The sequence below is a fragment of the Suillus clintonianus genome (genome assembly GCF_016758775.1).
Source record: "Suillus clintonianus strain FC179 chromosome Unknown DEU56scaffold_8, whole genome shotgun sequence".
NCBI classification, from domain to species: domain Eukaryota; kingdom Fungi; phylum Basidiomycota; class Agaricomycetes; order Boletales; family Suillaceae; genus Suillus; species Suillus clintonianus.
Window position 1 is genome coordinate 232,491 of NW_024539232.1, and position 12,344 is coordinate 244,834.

At 48.6% G+C, this 12,344-nt stretch overlaps 6 protein-coding genes across 6 annotated transcripts; 4 read left to right on the plus strand and 2 right to left on the minus strand.

Moving 5' to 3' along the window:
- Positions 1 to 3: 3 nt before the first annotated feature.
- On the plus strand, positions 4 to 1,812 carry DEU56DRAFT_879993 (FAD binding domain-containing protein; the record flags this gene model as incomplete). Its single annotated transcript, XM_041356079.1, has 2 exons — positions 4 to 708; positions 764 to 1,812. 2 exons carry the CDS (start codon positions 4 to 6, stop codon positions 1,607 to 1,609), a joined length of 1,551 nt encoding a protein of 516 aa, XP_041213155.1. The 3' UTR covers positions 1,610 to 1,812.
- A 444-nt stretch (positions 1,813 to 2,256) lies between these two features.
- On the plus strand, positions 2,257 to 4,670 carry DEU56DRAFT_548860 (Sas10 C-terminal domain-containing protein). The gene is made up of 6 exons (XM_041346747.1): positions 2,257 to 2,400; positions 2,453 to 2,897; positions 2,945 to 3,109; positions 3,161 to 3,216; positions 3,296 to 4,217; positions 4,269 to 4,670. The coding sequence occupies exons 1-6, from the start codon at positions 2,274 to 2,276 to the stop codon at positions 4,522 to 4,524; spliced, it is 1,971 nt and encodes a 656-aa protein (XP_041213156.1). The 5' UTR covers positions 2,257 to 2,273; the 3' UTR covers positions 4,525 to 4,670.
- Positions 4,671 to 4,758: 88 nt separating this feature from the next.
- On the minus strand, positions 4,759 to 8,027 carry DEU56DRAFT_777598 (uncharacterized protein). Its single transcript, XM_041351780.1, has 19 exons — positions 7,898 to 8,027; positions 7,736 to 7,835; positions 7,635 to 7,677; positions 7,579 to 7,584; positions 7,495 to 7,523; positions 7,361 to 7,441; positions 7,205 to 7,237; positions 7,007 to 7,156; positions 6,861 to 6,953; positions 6,306 to 6,661; positions 6,235 to 6,255; positions 6,135 to 6,187; positions 5,954 to 6,081; positions 5,805 to 5,901; positions 5,748 to 5,753; positions 5,484 to 5,697; positions 5,261 to 5,430; positions 5,181 to 5,210; positions 4,759 to 5,133 (listed from the first exon to the last, which is right to left on the minus strand). The coding sequence occupies exons 1-19, from the start codon at positions 7,950 to 7,952 to the stop codon at positions 4,816 to 4,818; spliced, it is 1,983 nt and encodes a 660-aa protein (XP_041213157.1). The 5' UTR covers positions 7,953 to 8,027; the 3' UTR covers positions 4,759 to 4,815.
- Positions 8,028 to 8,222: 195 nt separating this feature from the next.
- On the plus strand, positions 8,223 to 9,017 carry DEU56DRAFT_548966 (mitochondrial import translocase subunit Tom22). Its single transcript, XM_041346748.1, has 2 exons — positions 8,223 to 8,671; positions 8,747 to 9,017. The coding sequence occupies exons 1-2, from the start codon at positions 8,288 to 8,290 to the stop codon at positions 8,828 to 8,830; spliced, it is 468 nt and encodes a 155-aa protein (XP_041213158.1). The 5' UTR covers positions 8,223 to 8,287; the 3' UTR covers positions 8,831 to 9,017.
- Positions 9,018 to 9,307: 290 nt separating this feature from the next.
- Positions 9,308 to 10,789, minus strand: DEU56DRAFT_727912 (39kDa subunit of Ndufa9, NADH ubiquinone oxidoreductase; the record flags this gene model as incomplete). The annotated part of the gene is made up of 8 exons (XM_041348016.1): positions 9,308 to 9,353; positions 9,407 to 9,750; positions 9,811 to 9,866; positions 9,923 to 10,167; positions 10,230 to 10,321; positions 10,377 to 10,471; positions 10,530 to 10,674; positions 10,733 to 10,789. 8 exons carry the CDS (start codon positions 10,787 to 10,789, stop codon positions 9,308 to 9,310), a joined length of 1,080 nt encoding a protein of 359 aa, XP_041213159.1.
- A 123-nt stretch (positions 10,790 to 10,912) lies between these two features.
- On the plus strand, positions 10,913 to 11,625 carry DEU56DRAFT_777606 (uncharacterized protein). Its single transcript, XM_041351781.1, has 3 exons — positions 10,913 to 11,087; positions 11,147 to 11,362; positions 11,420 to 11,625. Exons 1-2 carry the CDS (start codon positions 10,944 to 10,946, stop codon positions 11,252 to 11,254), a joined length of 252 nt encoding a protein of 83 aa, XP_041213160.1. The 5' UTR covers positions 10,913 to 10,943; the 3' UTR covers positions 11,255 to 11,362; positions 11,420 to 11,625.
- Positions 11,626 to 12,344: the final 719 nt, after the last annotated feature.

Consider the following 12,344-nt stretch of genomic DNA (forward strand, 5'->3'; position numbering starts at 1 on the left):
GAAATGACTACACATTACGATTGCATCGTGGTCGGGAGCGGACATGCAGGTTGTTCGGCAGCCCTTGCCGCTGTTGAGGCAGGCTGTACCTCTGTCCTCATTGTCGAGAAAGCCCCACACGAATGGGTTGGCGGCAACGGCTACTTCACAGCAGGTGCGCATAGAACAGTCCACGGAGGACTGCAGGATCTCCTCCCGATCGTGCGCAATGTCACACCGGAACAGGCGTCCAAGATCGACATGGATCCCTATACTGTCGAGGACTTCACCAAGGACATTATGCGCCTTGGCCAAGATAAGCCAGACGCGAAACTTGTGAAAACCATGGTGGAAAACTCGAGAGAAGCGGTGGAATGGCTCGCGCGGATAGCGGACATTCCGTTCATTCTGTCGTTCCACCGCCAAGCATACGAGGTGAATGGGAGGCAGAAGTTCTGGGGTGGCATGGCACTCAGCACTGAGGATGGCGGAAAGGGGTTAATTAAGGCCCATATGAAAGCACTGGAGAAGGTCGGAGTGGAGATTTGGTTCGAGACTCCTGCCATCAGGCTCAGGGTTGAAAAGGGGATAGTAACGGGTCTCGTGGTTCAGAGAGACGGCAAGGAATTGGATCTTTCAGCTTCTTCTGTAGTGCTGGCAGCAGGAGGTTATGAATCTAGCTCAGAGCTGCGGGCCAAACATCTTGGTTCGGAATGGGAAAAGGCACACGTAAGTTGTATACAGTTGCTCGGCATGCTACTATAACAACTGAAATAACGTGCAGGTCAGGGGTACTCCGTTCAATATGGGTGATGGCTTTGCCATGGCCCGAGCTGTCGGCGCAAAGCTTGTTGGAGACTGGGCAGGATGTCACAGCACGTGTTGGGATGCGAATGCACCAGCAGACGCAGGCGACAGGGAGCTCAGCAATCAGTTCACGAAGTCAGGTTATCCTCTTGGTATCATGGTCAACATTTATGGCCAACGCTTCGTCGACGAGGGGCAGGATTTCAGAAATTACACATATGCCAAGTTTGGGCGACAGATCCTTCTCCAACCGGAAGGATGCGCATTCCAAGTGTGGGGTGCAGACATGGTTAAATTTCTCCGGAAGGAGGAATATGGAGATGAGATTGTTGAGAAGATCTTTGCTGGGAACGTGGAAGAGCTTGCAGACAAGCTACTTGAGAAAGGGCTCAAGGACAAAGAGTGTTTCCTCAAAACAGTGCACAATTACAACGAGGCAGTCCGAAATCATCGAGCTGAGCACCCAGCTCTTGGATGGGACCCCACAGTCAAAGATGGACTCTCGACTCAGTCTACCACTGTATCGCTGCAACTTCCAAAGTCGAACTGGGCGCTGGCGATCGATCAGGGACCCTTCCTGGCGGTGAAAGTCGCGTGTGGGATCACCTTTACCTTTGGTGGACTCGCTATAGATCCGGATACCGCTGGCGTACTGTTGAAAGAGACAGATGCACCGATAAAAGGACTTTTCTGTACGGGGGAAATGGTTGGTGGTTTGTTTTTTAACAACTACCCTGGAGGTAGCGGACTGACTGCTGGGGCTGTGTTCGGACGCAAAGCGGGGAGCGAAGCAGCCAAGCTCGCTGGGAAATTAGCCAAGTAAAAGTTACGGGAGGGTTCGAATGCGGCCGGAGGGGCAATAAGGTGCTACGATGGTGCAAGGAGGTTCCAAGAGAGGGGGGGTGGCTGAGGCGTCATAAGTAAAAACGAACGAAAAAAGCATACCAGAGTATGTGAGGTTTAGGACGTAAGAGGAGGCAGGCAAGTTGCTAGGAAAGGAAAATGGTGTGAGACAGATGCTATTGGCAAAAAAGTAATAAATAAAAAATAAAAAAGCTTACCAGGGGGAGGGGAAGGTGCGGGAAAGCAGTTCAGACTCTGCAGAGGGTGCATGTGATGGTAGTAGGTGTCTGTGAGATTTAATAGTATAATGAGCTGGTGGCCGTAGCGCGCCGGGAAGACCATCAATTGACGAAACATACGTAGCAAATAACGTTGACTCCAACGTTCACGGAGTCCTTGCACCCATTTCGGAGCGCGACCACAGTGCTCATAGAGTAGAAACAAGGAATCGGCGCTGAGCACACAGGCGTTTAGGCTTTTGAGAGTTGCAATATGACTTCCGTCACTCTGTCTACGTTTTATTGGTACCAGAAACAAGGCGTGTTGTAATCTTATCTTATCTTTCAGCTTAATTGCCGGTTTTCTATTTTTAGATTTGTTTTTCATCAGTCCGGCGTCTAACAAGTATCAAAGTCATACCAAGTATGCCTCGCCGTCGTCCATCCGGCAAGAGCAGTTCTCGCTCGAAGCCGCGGCCAGTGGATCGCAAGGAAAGCAAAATAAAACGGTGGAATAAGGCTTCTGATATTGAGTTAGACGAAGAGGACCAATGTACGTCCTCATACCCCGAAAATAATTACATGTAGCTGAAAATGATCCTTAGTCCATGCATCCAGGGATAAAATCCTTTTGAATGGGGACGGAGATGTTCAGGATGATGATGAGGATGAAGACGAAGTTTTTGCTCTTGAAGGCGTATCAGACGAGGATGAGGATGAAGAGGATGAGGACGGAGTCGAGTATGCTGAAGATGAAGACGTCGACGAAGACCAAGTCGTCACCAAGAGCAAAACAAAAGCCAAAACAAAAACCAAGTCGAAGAAGGCATCATCTCCTTCAGATACAGGCTCGGAGGACGAATCCTGGGGTCAAAGCAAGTCAGCGTATTACTCCTCTAATGCTGCCCAAATCGACTCGGAAGACGAGGAGGCAAATGAACTGGAGGAACAGGAAGCCCGCAGACTGCAGGTGAAGGCTCGGGACGCTATTCATGAGGATGACTTTGGATTGGGTGAAGGTCTCGAAGCAGAAACCGATGCTGAGGCTGAGTACGTGGTCTCATCCACATGTTATTTGTCGCTTACGTTGTTTACAGCGATTCATTGGAGGACCAATCACATCCTACAATTAACGTATCCTTGAATGACAAGAAGGCCGTCTTGCAACACCTGGAAAGAGAAAATCCTGAAGCTCTTGCTTTAGCCCGTGACTGGGATGATACCGCTCGTAATCTCATCGAAATACAAGCGAAAATTGCTGCGTAAGTTCTCAATTTACTGCTTTCCAACATTCATGCTCAAAATTTGTCCAGAACATCGGAGAAAGAAACCGACGGAATTGAACTCGGACTTCTGCACGTATACTATCGTCAGTTCTCACCTCCGGTTTATTTTACTTGCGCTGCATCAGGATTTCTGACCAACCAGTTCTTTTTTTAACATCACAGAGGCTCTTCTGACCTATGCTACTACACTCGCGTATTATCTTCACCTGCGCTCCTCGGAGAAATACGCAGGCCGTCCTCTACTCCTGAGACAGCACCCGGTCCTGAATCGTCTGCTCACTCTCAAGCAATCACTTGTTACACTAGAAAATTTGGGCGTTGGGACCGACTCGCAGGACGAAGATGACGAAGATGAAGATGACGAGGACGGCGAACTTGGATTTGATGCACCTGACTTGTGGAGCGTCCTGATGACAAACGATCTCGAATCTGATGAGCTTACAGATCTGCTGATGGACGCCGATGATAAACCGAGCAAGGCACCCAAGGGAGACAAGATCGAAGCTAAGCCTCCTAAGAAAAAACGCAAGACCTCCGATGATAAAAAAGGACAGCCAATCTTCGACCTCGTCGAGCCAGACTTTGAGGCCGCCTCGACTTCCGCCAAGAAGAAGCGTTCGGCCCCCGTTGACGCCAATAGTACAGACGCATTCGGCGAAGCAACGTTCCTACAACACGCTGACGCCACGGACAAACAGGCGCACAAGAAGAGCTTACGTTTCCATGTGTCACGCATTGAAAATGCTAGTGCGAGGCGCCAGAACGCTCGCGTCAATGCAGTGGGCGGCGATGACGATATACCTTACCGCGAACGGAGGAAAGAAAAGGAGCAGAGAATGGAGAAAGAGCGGCAGCGAAAAGCCGGAACACTGGGGATGGGCGGAGATGACCTGGATGATCTGGATCCCGAAAATGCTGATGCAAGCAGCAGCAGCAAAAAGAGACGGAGAGATGTTGATGTTGAGGACGACGATAATAGCGACACGGCGGAAGGATACGGTTATTACGAGCTCGTCAAGCGACAAGCCGCGGAGAAGAAGAGCAAGAAAAAGATCGACTATGAGGAGGCTCGGTCGGCCGAGAGGTAAGCTCCAATTTTCATAAATCACGGGCCTTTCTCATTTGATCGCCATAGACTTGTACTTGGTGAAGATGAGGCATCTGGCCCGCGCTCAGTCACGCGGGCCATCATGAAAAATAAGGGACTAACGCCGCATAGATCCAAGAGTGTGCGCAATCCTCGGGTCAAAAAACGCCAAAAATACGAGCAAGCCAAAAAGAGGGTATCATCGCAGCGTGCAGTCTACAAGGGTGGTATCGGCGATGCCTCAAAGTATACTGGCGAGCAGTCTGGTATATCCAAAGTTATCAAGAGCGTCCGCCTGGGATAAAGGGTATCACTATCTGGAGTATATCCTGCTACAGAACATCGAAGTATTTAGACAACATGGTGAAACCAAACGGCAGTCTCGAATAACTACATAATGGAAAAAATGTTAGTCCATATGGATGCAGGAAGTGCTGGGAGGAGAGTAAACAACAACCCGTCACGGATAAGGGTTTAATGGACAGCAAGTGACTGATTTGCGAGGACGAAAACAATAAAAGACCGGTAAAGCCTGCAGTAGCGGTTTAAATCGACATGTACTGGCACATCATACTTGAGCCTATCTCCTCGGGAATTAAAGAAAACCGCTCACCGTATTTCCATGGTGCTTGCCATTGCCATTGGTTATTGCGTCGAGGCTCATGGCCTCTGCCTGGAAGGCGCGAGAAGAAGTATTGATAGCGCTAGCCATTTCATGGAAGTTATGCGGACCCTTTTGCAGTGCAAGATCATACTCGCGGTTGATCTCCCGCGCATGTTCCTTGGTCTCTTCGTAAGCATAGCTGTATTGTTCCAATGCCTTGATGCACTGAAACACTTCGGGACGACCTAGCCGAGCAAGTAGATTCCCTGCGTTGATACAGCTTACATGCATGACCGCAGGGTCCAGTTTCTGAAAGGAGTTAGTTGATACAGTGGTATTTTTACCGACAAGCGTACCAAGTAGCCGTTTGAAGTAAGTACTCCGGCCTGAGAATAATAAATCAGCGGTGGTAATTCGTCACATGGCAGTCACTCACGAGCGCCGCAATGCGCAAGGAAGCTTGGAGAGCTTCTTCCATCACTTTACGTTTTGCAGTTTCCACCTGATTGATACTACTTGGTGTGAAGGCGTCATCACGAATACCGAACTCATCCATCGCAAAGAAAAGGGCTACCCAAGTGACATGATACTGAGCATCACTTGCACCTGTAGACACTAGTTTAGTAAACTCAACACAATAGTAAATGTCGCCTACATACATGCAGAGACCGCAGATACGAAATCCCAATTTGCCTCCAAGTTAGGTGGCACACCGACCTTGGACAAATGTGCATCTCTCCATTTGCTTAGGTCTGAGATGTACGACAGGACTGAATCAAGAGGAATGCCGTCTTGGTCGGTTGATGGCTTCCACAGTTGGCGAGCAATTGTCCGCGAGATCCGAGCAAGGGCGTGTGCAGCTCGGTAGTACCCCTGATAAAGTGTAAATACGCATGTAAAGGCATCGTTTAGAGTTTACCAACCAAAAACTAAGCATGATGTAAGTATTTATTGTCGAAGAATACAGCCCTGAATCTCACCTCAAGTTGTTCTCTAGGAGACGGGGACGTGGGGTCGGTGGGATCCTGAGCGTTCTGATCTGCAGTGTAGAAGTCAATGTCATAGTCGTCGTCATCACTACATGGGCGGCCATTAGTCTTTGGTCAAATAAACATCCCCTTAAACGTACAGCATGGGCTTCCGGCGGTAATAAAATGAGGAGAATGCGTCCGCTAGACAAGCCATCCACCAAGCGAAAATCATGGTACCGCGCGCATCGGGATCTTTGATATCCGACATCACGGATTTGTGATTGATCTACAAATAAGTTTATTGAAAAAGGTTCTTTCGAATGGAATCATTCTACTTACTTGTAGTTCAAGCAAGTTACGTATCCCGCTAGTGAGCCAGAACCTATGGAAGCCTGCTCTCTGTTAGCCGCAGCGGTGAAAACAATTGGGTCAATATTACCGTTGTCATGTCGTGGGTCCTCTGTTGCGTAATGATGAGCAAAGGAAAAATCAACGAAATAAAGTACGTACGACATTGCAGGGGTTCGATCAGCAACGAGATGACGACATGATTAGGATTTGGTATGCGGTGCACTTTTAATGACTCGGCCAGCTCTCGGGTGCGGTTGATGAGCGCTTTAGCGAGCAGGCTTTGTCCACCATTTCTTTCGCGATCTGCCACAAGAAGGGGATGTTCGGAGAATTTTGCACCCCAGGCAAGCACCGTTGCGATAAGGGCTGGGTGTAGTGGTTCATCCTGCTTTGCAATCACCGGCCTTTGTTGTGTCGCCTGGAGATTTAATCGCGCGCGAAACTGCAAGGGGTTGAGAAGAGGAAGACGGGTATGGACTATCTGGAAATAAACTTCAACTAGGTCAAGGGCGAACCTGTCATCAGAAGCAAAGGGAGACACATCAGCAACAGCCTATTAGGAACAGATCGATACGGCAAATGAAAAGGAACGGTGAAGCCACTTCGAAGAGACTCTTCAGTAACCATCACGGAACATGATAACACTTGACGTACACCGCGATAATTTCGATCGTTTACGTAATGAAAGGAGGAAAGGGGTAGGTTGCAACGTACTCTGCTCGGAAGGCTTCATCTTCAAGTTTGGATGCCATGTCTCCCCATGTGGCGTAGCCTGGTGACCGTGATTTGAACATAAAAGTGGAGTCGCTGACGTGAAGGGATAAGTCAGCTAAGCGATGCGAATAGGATACGGTGCTTACCTTTCCGGCGCAGCAAACAGGTTATGAAGAAGCGTTGGAGTAGTGGATTGCATGTTGAGACCACCATAAGTTTGTAGGCGCCCTGAATTCCATGGACCAAACGCGGCTTTAAACCAGGGGGGAGTATTATGTTCAGCGACAGGCGATGAACTATTGATGGTTGTTAGATAATGGGTCGACCAAAGCGCAGCATCGTACCTAGCAGATACAGGAGAGGAGCTGAATGATGGGCTGGCAAGGCGGGAGCAGAGATGAAAATCGCGCAGAGATAGGGAAGGGTGATAGAAAGATCGACAATCGAATATCAGAGATATAGTAAATAAGCGAGACGAGATAGGAGTGCCCGAAGCTAACCTTGTGCTTGTTGATATATTTCTCGGCCTCCGTGCGGCAGCGCTGCGCTTCTTTTCGCTGGTCGCTTGTTGGACGAAATGGCTAAAGGACGGGTCGGCTCACGGTTCAACAATTAAATATAGAGAATTACTGACGTGCAAGGATAGTTCTTAGACAGGCAGTGCTGGCGTTTATCCTCAATACCTCGTAGTCAAGCATATAAGGAAAAAAGTAATTACCTGACACTGAGAAAAGGTCAGATACTTGTGGGCGGTATTGTTTGAATATTACCTACCTTGTCTTCGCCAGGAAGTCTATTGCACTTGACTTTTCGGGACCTGTAGTGATGGGAGTGAATAAGTTTGGAGATGCCGATCACCAGCATGGTGTACAGACCTGCAGGCATCACACGCGGTATTTTGCTTCCTTGGAGGGGGAAGGGTCTTTGCTAACTCATGGATCTGATTCTGAACAGATTGAGTTGGGAGAATGAGGCCTGGGGGAGGTGTGACGTTGTGAGAAATGAGAATTTAAGTGATCGATTTAAAATGTACTTACCTGGATGCGAGAAAGAGTGACCGTTATCATTGCGAACGTGATCACCGTTCTGCATATTATGATGCGGTGGTATAGACTGATATAATTAAGAAGAAATAACAGGAGGGACAAGGAGGAATCGGTTTATATTGGGCCACGCTTGTACTTATAATACCATAAGTCATATTTCCCCCGCAATAGGGATATTGACAGCGAAACTCCAAATCCAGTTATTTTCCCGAGTTTGGTTACAAATTATGTCGTTTCGGCAAGAAAGATTCCATTTTTAGGTAAGACAGATTATGACAAAGTACGTTTACAAACTCCGATCAAGGCATCGCCGGCACCGAAGTCCAGACTTCTCACGTCGGCTCCAATTTTTCAGTTGCTGCTCACGTTTCCGTTCAAACCATGGTCAAGGTCGAGATCGTAGAAGAAAAAGACCCACAGTCCTCGGGCAATTCTCCTTATGCTTCAACTTCATCCTCACGGCATTCTTCCCAAGAATCACTTTCTTCTATCTCCTCTGAGCTTTCTGCAGAAGAAACCTTGTATGACCGCCTAAGCGCACTGGTAGACATAGTCCCCCCCACCACCAGACATAGCATCTCTACCAAGGTTTCAAAAGCTACATCATTCGTAAAGACCAGCGGAAGAGTCATTGGTAACATCGTCTGGATAGTCACAACCTCTGCTCTTCTCGTGGGGCTTCCTCTTGCCCTCAGTTTAGAAGATGAGGCAAAGATAGTTGCACAGGAACGAGAAATGATGGCGCAACAACAAGGTGCTCAGCAGGTAAGTGTTTTGGACTTCTTCTGTCACTTTGCTATGGCTTGTTTACTGATTATTTGATGCTTCGTTTTGTTGTAGATGCTCTCGCCAGGATCAGCTTACCCACCGCCGCCCGGCTCAAATCAGGCACCTCAAAAGGGCATCGTTCCGCCCGGCTTCTGATCGAAAATCAGCCCGTTTTCGAGCTTTTCCTTCAGCTTGCCAGCAGCAGTTACATTCAGATACTTTATGCACACGTGTATCTTATACATACTTCTCTCGCGTTCCGCAGTATCCGCGTCCCCCGCCGGCAGACTTACATCGTGTGTCGCAGCGAATCATCACCCACGTGTCATTTGATCATCCTATAATAAACTTCTACTCAGTTCATTAAGCAGTTCACGCACGTATGCTTTCGTTTGACCTGAGTTCGGGTGGCATTTGAGCGACTTCTTGGCCTGTGCCCAGCGTCATGAAAATAGGTCCACAAGTTCACTCGTGCTAATGCATCCTAGCAACGCTTTCATGAAATCATTTATCGTTCCAGTATGGAACAATTAGCAACGCCCATGAAGATCCGATATGACTCTATATATTCTACAGCGAAGTTCGGTATGATGAAACAGGCCACGAATCGTGAGTGTCGGAAATGACATTCGCCTAGCTGGACCTCGCAGGGAAAACCACCGGTCGCACGAAGTTCTCTCTACAAGGCAAAGTTTAGCTCCTCGGGCAACACGTAGTCGGCATGATACGTACGCCGAACGATACCTTCGTAGGTACGTGATCGCATGGTTCTCAATCTCGTCAGGAGTCACCCCTACAGCTTCCCAATCGCCTGGAACGTCCACGTCGTTTATGTAGCGCCTCTCCACCTCATCAGGACTGATGAGCGGCCACCACGGTGCCTGAGCAACCTTGGCGAGCGCCAATGCAATAGACTTGGGCAGCACAGGTGCACTCGATGGCGGGACGTAAGTCAAGGATGACACCAAGTCTAACAAGTACTCCGTCGTCAACGTCCTTGGTCCAGGAAGGGAAATTGTGCCGGGATATTGGGGAATGGTCATCAAATTGGTTAAAGCTTGAGCAACGTCCATAACCTGTCAACCCACGATCAGTTTGAGAAGGAAGATCATGACCGTGACAGGGTCGAGATTTACGTGAACTGGCCGAATTTTGGTTTCTCCGTGGTTGAGCTTCCACCAAATAGGCCAACCTTGACAGATTCGTCTGATCAACGGAAAAACGATGAAGCGCAAGTCCAAAACCCACTAGCCATGTTGTTCAAGAACTTGTCCTCGGGGCCATACATTGAGCCAGGGCGAACAATGGTGGCATCGGGGAAGGCGTCCCTGACACGTTCTTCGCCCTCAGCTTTGGTTCGGTAGAAATGCGACGTGGAAGATGTCGAAGCATTCAGGTGAGAAACATGTACCAGGCGTGGTACTCCTACTTGTGCCGCGATTTTTGCAATCCTCTCCGCTCCGCTAACATGAACGTCAGCGTATTTAAAGTTCCTGAGATGATTCAAGTGGAGTGAGTGCGTGGGTCGAACAAGGAGATTAAATTCAAAATATACTTTGTTTCATATTCTCGGCCGACAAGGTTGTAAACGATGTCAGAATGCCTTAAGCACTCAGCAATTTGTTCTTCATTCCGGATATCCCATTCCTTGAATGAACTTAAGATTGTCGTGATTGGGAGATGGAAGCAGATACAACGCTACCATGGGAACTATCTGGCCGAGGTCACCCATTGGTTTGAGGTGCCTTTTCTCATCCTCTTCGCGGTAAGGCACGATGACCTGCGTACCCATTCGAGCTGCAAAGTGGAGCGTTAGTAGACGCCAAAATCTCCAGGTGGGCCAAATTAAGCATACCAAGTTTCGAGACAAGATAGCGTCCGAGAAATCCTGTGCAACCAAAGACGGTGACGACATGGCCGCTCACTGCGCTGTAGCCAGGTGTTCCATACGAAATGACTGGTTTGCGGCCAGGAAGCGTCACCAGGTCATGCAAAGCACGCTGCAAAGTCGACTCGGTCGTCAGAAGTCAAAGAAGGACATTTTTAAGGCACACTGACCTTCCCGCGTGAAACAGCTACGCGCTGGACGCGTAGAACATGGGATGCTGAGAGCATAGCTGTCGCCGACGATGGAATAATAGAACTGAGCCGCGAGCTAACGGCGGAGGAAACCTAACCGGAATTTTCCGGGCACTTTGATTTATGTATCGACCCCGATATGTCCACAGCACGCATTTTGACATAACTCTACGCGAAAGTACTCTTATCAATGGTCCAGGGCAAAACAAAAGGCCTTCAAAGCAAGGCCTCGTCTTCAAGGCAAGCTGCCAAGGCCGCTGCCAACCCGAAAAAAGGGAAACGGTATATTCCGCCCAAAAAGACCGCTCTGGTCAAGCAGGCGTCCATGAGGCAGGTGAGTCTTCGTCTTCTAATGAATTACGAGTTTCATTGACCATTACACTGGGTATGTAGTCACTAACGGCCAAGATAAACAAATCTATTGAACACCAAATGGTGTCTGCTGCATCAGCCGGCAAACTCACGATCATGAAAAACACCGCTGATGCGTATGGTCGATAGTCCCGTGTACGGATAATATGAATTTACCTCCATTCTGTGCAGCGAACCACCCAAGGTGACTCCAGGTGGCAAGGCCTCTAAATCTTGACAGGTCGTGTGCTGTTGCTCGTACGTTGCCCACGAATATTTTTCGAGCATGACTTACATACCCCAAAAATAATTCAGATGTGATTTTACGGATTTGACCTCGAGCATTCCGTCGGGAAAATAGGGCTCCGCGTGCCCAACCGACAGACACAGTTCGCATGTCAACTGAGTGACCTGATATCAAACGCCACAGAGAAGGTTGATGGATGACAGTATATTATAAATGACTATAGCATGTTTGAACAATTGCAAAGTATAATGATCAAGCAAAAGTACACAGACATTTTAATGTCTCTGCATTGCAAGTGAGCTAGGTAAAACAGCAGAGAGTCCAAGAAGAGCTAGGTGGATGCAGGAGAGATGTATCAAATGCGAGGTATGACATGCAGCTACGAGTATGTACCGAGTGTGAATGCAGACACGAATGAGACCCTACGAGAGACATGTAAAATGTTGATGCGATCGTGCAATGTCGGGTGAATGCAAGGCATGGGAAGATGATTAAATGCATGTAGGAACACTGGTGAGAGGTAAGGCAAGAAAAAAAAATTGCGCGTGGATGTGGGATGGTGATCCAAGCGTGCGCAGTGAAAGAAGCATCGAGGGATGTCCGGTATTATCTCCAGTTCCGGTCGAACGGCACTCCACTTCCGAGTTGGAAGAGTGTGCATTTGATTTCGTGGAGAACATCTCGCTGTGTCTGAGACAGGAGATTAGGACGAGAGTCGACAAAGCCTATGACTTTGTTAATGGCATCCTCGGCTTCTCCGATATTAGCAATGCTATCGCCCGACGTAATAGGCGGCGCAGGCTGGTATACAACAGCCGGCTCGGTATATTGGGAACTGGGATCGGGGTGCGTAAGCTGTACCCCTTGCTGCGGGTCTGTCACCTGTAGGTGCTGCTGGACAGTATTTGGAAGCGCAGATAAATTCATGTCCGCTGTGACCGGGTCTGGCTGCCGCTCCTCGTGGCGTTGGTGTACAAAGGACTGATGAGATAT